The sequence below is a fragment of the Trichechus manatus genome, unplaced genomic scaffold (genome assembly GCF_000243295.1).
Source record: "Trichechus manatus latirostris isolate Lorelei unplaced genomic scaffold, TriManLat1.0 scaffold00016, whole genome shotgun sequence".
NCBI lineage: Eukaryota > Metazoa > Chordata > Mammalia > Sirenia > Trichechidae > Trichechus > Trichechus manatus.
In genome coordinates this window covers 27,830,859-27,837,830 of record NW_004443952.1, presented here as the reverse complement: position 1 = coordinate 27,837,830, position 6,972 = coordinate 27,830,859, and the positions used below count along the sequence as shown (strand labels likewise).

At 43.2% G+C, this 6,972-nt stretch overlaps 1 protein-coding gene across 1 annotated transcript in view; it reads left to right on the top strand.

The window, feature by feature from the left end:
- Positions 1–6,972, top strand: part of NFX1 (nuclear transcription factor, X-box binding 1) — a 63,315-nt gene that overhangs the window by 1,191 nt on the left and 55,152 nt on the right. Inside the window, exon 2 of the mRNA XM_023727338.1 lies at positions 2,390–3,394. Coding sequence (XP_023583106.1) covers positions 2,390–3,394 — 1,005 coding nt within the window. The remainder of the gene's footprint in view (positions 1–2,389; positions 3,395–6,972) is intronic.

Sequence of the window (6,972 nt, the reverse complement as noted above, 5' to 3'; positions counted from 1 at the left end):
TACCCTAGTCCTGATTTAGGTATTAAGTCATCTTGGGGATGGGAACCTTTTTTAGGCTGGTGTTTTGTTGTTATCCCCATCCTTTCCTTTCCCAGATCTAAACTGGATGAACTAATCTTCCCATATTCAGGTTCACATCTGGCCCATTTCTACACCTTTCAGTGCTGAAGCAGAATTGAGTAGGGGATGGCTGTGTTGGCCTCCAGTGTTGTGCTCCAGCTTACCTGCTCCACCCCGTAATGCATCTACTGAGGCAAAGTCCCCTAGTCCAAAGATCTCCCTACTCCCTTTCATGTGCCATAGTTTGCTTTTGCCTTAGTTCCTATTCCATTCTTATTTCAGCATCATCTCTAGTCCAGACCCCATCCCTACTCAAGGTGTAGTGCTTTGGCCAGCCCCTGTCCTTGACCAAGTAGCCCAGTCCAGGAGGTATCTTTCTGCCTTGGACAAGATTCTCCAATGCCAGCTGTGTCTCTGGAGTTTATAATCCATCAGTTGGATTTCTCCTTTATGTGCTCCACCCTCTTGTTGGACACCTGCTGTGTTATCTTGGACGTAGGGTACCAGTTACTTGTAGTTAGTGGTGAGATGGCATGTTTACTGAGTAACTTCTAACTACTTAAAATAGTGAAAGAAGAGAATGTCTCAGATCTCTGTCGTTATCCTGTTTCCTGATTCATGTGCCCTTTTCCCCTTATGTCTCCTGAGGGTTTTTCTGAGGACTTTGCCTGCTGTCTCATGTCTAGTAGAACGTAGATGAATAGTTGCTGCCCTATCTGTGACTCTGACCTGATGGTTTTAGTTGCATTAGCTCCTTTCTGCTCAACCTGAACCCTTTTTCCAGCCTGGCTTCTTAAAGCAGGAGAGAACTGCACAATACCCACTTTCTTCAGTCTACCCATTCCCACCTTTAAGTTCCCTAACTTAGGTTTCTGGAACACCTTCTCTGCCACCTTCTGAATTTGTTAAACCCTCTTGCCATTTTGTGAGGCTCTCCTTTGCCCCACCTCTGGAATTCTGCCCATGTGAAAGGTTTCAGGACAATCCTGGATTGAGTGAGAGGTTACCCTATAACCTTTATGATCTCATTCAGTTCTTACGTGTATATTTCTATGGCACCCACTCCCCAACCTCTTTCTGTCACTGTAGTAGTGTAAGAGCATGATCTCTAGGGCCACATGGTCTGGGTTGGAATTCTGTCTTGGAATACCTCTGTGATTTTGGGCAAATAACTTAATCTCTCAGTGCCTTAGTTTTCTCATCAGGAATGCAAGGATTAAATGAGTCAATACATGCAAAGTGCTTAGAAGCATGCCTGGCACATGCCCAATAAATGTTTGGTCTTGTTATGAAGCCTGAAACCCACAGGACTTTGCACTGCACCCACCTGTGCTCTAGTCTCTGTGTTTCAGATAGTCTGTGGTCCTAACAGCAGTAATAAAGCACTGTTTTAATCACTTTATACATGTTATTAACTTGCTTTTATGTAGGGGGTTGTTACTATCTCCATTTCCATATGAGAAAACTGGGGTAAAGTAACTTGTATAAAGTCACAATAAGTGATTAGCACTGACTTAAACTCACATCTTCCATGCCATATCAATTCATAGTATATTCTGTATGCTATACATAGTCCTGATTTTGCTACTAACTAGCTTTGTGTCTTTAGGCAAATCATTTCCTCTGTAGACCTCAGGGACTGAGTTGGCTATACCAAGAAGCATCTTGGGGGGAAGAAATGAGTGTTGAAGGAGAGTATGCATAATTTTTGAGATTCTGGGATTCTAGGCCGTATTATAGAGGTTATGTATGGAAAACCCAAAATGTATTCTTGGGGGAAAGAATTGGAAACTAATATACTAACTATGCTAAGTACTATCTATATGAAATCTTATTTAAATTCCACAATAACCCTTTGAAATAAATATTATCACCCTATATCATAAATGAGGACACTAAGGCTAAAGGCAGTAAGTGATTTCCCTAAGCTCATATTGTAAGTTGGAGGACAGACTTTAAACCCATTTTGTTTGACTCCACAGCCTGTGTACTGGATATTACTCAATGCTACCTTAGGGTTTTGAAAGACTACATGGAGCCTGCTGGTTGATGTCTCACCCCTGAACTGTTTGCTGACTTTTAATTCTTTAATAAACTAAATACAGGTATACACAGGCCCAAGTGAGCATTTCTTCTTTGCAGCTCTCAGCAGTCAGTGGCACCACAAGCACCTTGAACCTATTACCTTCACAGGAAACATAGGCCTCACTAAAAGCCTGTTTTATACAAAGTCCTCAGAAAAATAGCCCTTAGATAAGGCTTAGAGTCTTCTGGGCTTCATGGTAACAGATTAATTTCTTTACTTGCGTATCTTTTTCTTATGTCCTAGGTACTTTTAAATTCAATACTGAAGCTGCTGAATTCATTCCTCGGGAGGAAAAAAATTCTAGTCTAAATTGTGGGACTCAAAGGAGACTAGACTGTAATAGGATTGGTAGGAGAAATTACAGTTCACCACCTCCCTGTTACCTTTCCAGGCAAGTCCCTTATGATGACACCTCTGCTGTTCATCAGCACAGTTATCATCCTTCAGGAAGCAAACCTAAGAGTCAGCAAACTTCTCTCCAGTTCCCTGCTTCTAATAAATCACCCAAGAGCCACGGCCCTCAGAGCCAACCTTGGCAGAAATCGAGGAGTGAAAAGCACCAGACTAGATTCAAGAAGGCACAAGGTCTCACTGACCAGACCTCAGATACAGCTGGCTTAGAAAGCGTGGCCAAGTCAGAGAACGGGACAAACCCCAGAGAGCACAGCCCTTCTGAGAGTGAGAAGTACGCTGTTGGCGCAGATCCCAGGGGAGCAAAACCCAAAAAAGCAACCCAGTTTGTATGCAGTTATGGTAGAGGACCAAAAGTCAAGGGGAAACCCAAATGTGAATGGGGTAACAGGGTGACTTTGAAACCTGAGGATGCCAGACCTGAAAATACCAAACCTGGGGGAGTTATCCACCCTGACTCTTTGGATGCATCTTTTAGAAAAGGAGCGTTGGATGGGTATGGGGCCAGACGCAGCGAGCAGAGAAGATATCCACAGAAAAGGCCTCCCTGGGAAGTGGAGGGTGCCAGGCCAAGACCAGGCAGGAATCCACCAAAACAGGAGGACCAACGACATGCAAATACAGGACTCAGAAACACAGCACCCATTCTAAAGGATAATCTCAATGAAAGACCAGCAAAATCTACCTGTGACAACGGACACGTGGCCATCGTCAGCAAGCCTTCCAGGAGGATTGACCCAGAAAAACGCTCTGTAAGGAGGCAGGATCCTCTAGGAGCATCTCCTTTCCACCGAGGCAAACAGAACCATGTGCTAAAAAATGTGGAAACACACACAGGTAAACTGACCTAGATGGGCGGAGATTTTTTGTTTTGTTTTTTAATTTTAAGTTTTGAGTAGGGGATATATTGACACAGCCTAGAAACCAGGGAGTATAAAAAGGTACACACTATAAAAAATTTCTTTCTATCCTCATTCACCATCTGCCTAGGTCTCACCACCACCCACCTACCCGCTCCCCTTCCAAATAGGTAACCACTCACTTAGTTTTTTATATGTCATAAGAAAATACAAATAGAGAATTTTGTGAGGGTTTTTAAAGAGATAGAAATGAGTGATATAAATGTCTGGTTATAAGATTTTTTTGAGTGGTGAAAACAGATAGGGGATAGTAATATCTCCCCTGCCACTGCTGATTCCAACGTACATCGTCTCTTTTTTTTTAAATTGTGATTTAGGTGAAAGTTTACAGAGCAAATTAGTTTCTCATAAGCAGTTAATCCACAGATTGTTTTGTGACATTGGTTGCCAACTCTGTGATGTGTCAACACTCTCCCCTTCTCCACCCCAGGTTTCCTATTTCCATTCATCCAGTTTTCTTGTCCCTTCCTGCTTTCTCATCTTTGCTTTTGGGTTGGTGTACCCATTAGTCTCCTTTACATGATTGAAATATGAAGTACGTCCCTCACGTGTGTTATTGTTGGCCCTATAGACCTGTCTAATCTTTGGCTGAAGGGTGAACCTCAGGAATGACTTCAGTACTGAGTTAATAGGGTGTCCGGGGGCCATACTGTCAGGGTTTCTCCAGTTTCTGTCAGACCAGTAAGTGTGGTCTTTTTTTTTTTTTTGGTGAGTTAGAATTTTGTTCTGTATTTTTCTCCAGCTCTGTCTGGGATGCTCTGTTGTGATCCCTGCAGAGCAGTCAGTGGTAGTAGCCTGGCACCATCTAGTTGTGCTGCACTCAGTCTGGTGGAGGCTGTGGTAGTTGTGGGCCATTAGTCCTTTGGACTGATCTTTCCCTTGTGTCTTTGGTCTTCTTCATTCTCCTTTGCTCTAGCCAGGATGGGACCAGTAGATGTATCTTACTTAGATGGCTGCTTGAAGGCTTTTAAGACCCTAGTCGCCACTCACCACGGTTGAATCCAGCCTACATCATCTCTTGTCTGCTCAGTTGCAGCAGCTCCTAACTCGTCTCATCATCCCTAATTTCTCTCTTTCATTTCATCTCTTATACCAGCATTCAGATCGTCTAAAGCACATATTGAACCATGTCACTCCGTGCTTGATCCCGTGTACTGGCTTCTCGTCACTTACAGATTCTGGCATCTGCCTTACTCTGCAATCCCATTTTCTGCTGTCTTAGTCCCCACCAAATTTTATTCCCAGGATTTCATGCGGTTTCCTTTTTCCATGCTGTTGCACATGTGGCTTCCCTGTCTAGAATGTCTACCACTCTGCACACTGGTGAATTCTAACTCACTTTTCAAAAGCTAGTTTAGTCCCATGTCCAGGGAACCTTTCCGACCTCCTCATAGAGTGTTAATCTCTCTCACCCTGTGGTATGTCTTTATCTTGCATATACATGCGTCTGTCATAGCACTTACCACTGGAAACCATAATTTGTTTACATGTTGGTGCACTCCACTAGCCTGGAAGCTCCTTGAACTCAGAGACTGTCGTCCTTTTCATTTTTGTATTCCTAGTGCCTAACACAACTCTTGGAACATAGTAGGTACTTAGCTCTGACTGTTGGAAAGCTCTTCCTTACATTGATCTGAAAACTTCTTTCATATAAATAATTTCTGTCCCTTGGTTCAAGTTCTGTCCTCTGGAGCAATATAGCAACTAGTCTCATTCCCCTCAACTTCCCTCCCCAACCCACCTCACACCCATTGCAGAGCAGCCCTTTGAAGTATCTGAAGACATCCTTCATGTGTATCTTCCATCTAGGCTAAATAGCATGATTCTTCTAGCTCTCCCAGCTCTCTCTGTGAAGCGTCACCATCCTGGTCTCCCTCCAGTCTAATGCGAGGTACAGCCTAACACATGAAGCTCCCACTTGCCCAGGGCCAGATTTTACATTGGCCTCTGGTTCTTCTAGTTATTTGGTTCACTAGACATTCCTTCTTCGTGGGACTTCAACTTGTGTGTGAGCCAAAGCAATGTTACCCCAGAGTTATTTTTTAATCCTTAAAAACCCATAACCCTTTGCTGTTGAGTCAGTTCTGACTCATAGTGACCCTATAGGACAGAGTAGAACTGCCCCATAGTATTTCCAAGGTTGTAAATCTTTACAGAAGCATACTGCCACATCTTTCTCCTGCAGAGCAACTGGTGGGTTCGAACTGCCAAACTTGTGGTTAGCAGCCCAGTGCTTAACCACTGGGCCACCAGTGCTCTTCCTTTTAATCCTTAAAGCTAGTTAGTCCTATACAGTAAAACCTGCAAAAGCCAGAACCTGTGTAAGGTGGAAACCTGTCAGTAGGAAAACTCAAATATTTTCCACTAAAACAAGTGATGAAAAAGTGGTAAGACTGCACCCTGTCAAAGGTGGAAAACTTGCAGGACCCGGAAAAACAAGGCAGTCCCATCAAGTTCTGGCTCTCACAGGTTTCACTGTATTAGTTTGCTATTGTGTAACAAATCACCACAAATATAATGGCATAACACAAAGTTATTATCTTGCAGTTTCCACAGGTAGGAAGTCTGGGTACAGGTAGCTGGGTTCTCTGCTCAGAGTCTCACAGGACTGAAATCAAGATTTCAGCCACGATTAGATCTCATCTGAGGTTCAGGACCCTCTTCCAAGCTCGCTGTTTGTTGGTAGAATTCAGTTCCTTGTGGGTGTAAGACTGAAGTCCCTGTTTTCTTGCTGGCTGTCAGTGGAGTTTGCTCTCAGGTCCTAGAGGCCACCTGTAGTTCCCTGATATGTGGCCCTGTCCACAACATGGCATTTTGCTTCTTCAAGGCCTGCGTGAGAACATCTAGTGCAACTTCAAATCTCTCTGACTTCTGTCTCTGACTCTAGATGCTCTCTTAAAAGGGCTCATCTGATTAGGTCAGGGACACCCATACTCAAGGGGAGAGGATTATATAGGGTGTGCACACCAAGGGGATATGACTCTTGGGGGCTGTCTTAGAATTCTGCCCTCCACAGATCTGTGTGTGCCTCACATCCCCCACATTAGTTTTTAGAACGCTTCATTCATGAGAGAGAGAGCTATTCCAAAAACTTTGCTGAATCCTGTAGCTTTCAAGGGAGAGAGGTTATGGAACATACTAGATATCACTTATTTATTCCTTCATCCATTCATTCAACATATATTGAGTATCTGGTATGTGCCAGGCAGTGGAAATACTAGTTAAGGCCCGTCTCTGCCTTACAGACTTTACAGTCTCAGGGTGTTCTGTATTTCTTTTGATGTTAAATTGGACAATTAGAAAAGAATCTTAAGAGAGTCAACATTATGGAATAATTAAAATGTGAACTTTTAAGTCAGATAGCCGTGAATTTGAACTTTGACTTTTCTAATTTCTAGTTATGTGAACTTGGGTAAGTGGTTTAACCACTTTGAGCTTCAGTTCTCCATCTATAAAATGGCACCTTGTTGAGAGAATTAAATAATACGTGTAAAG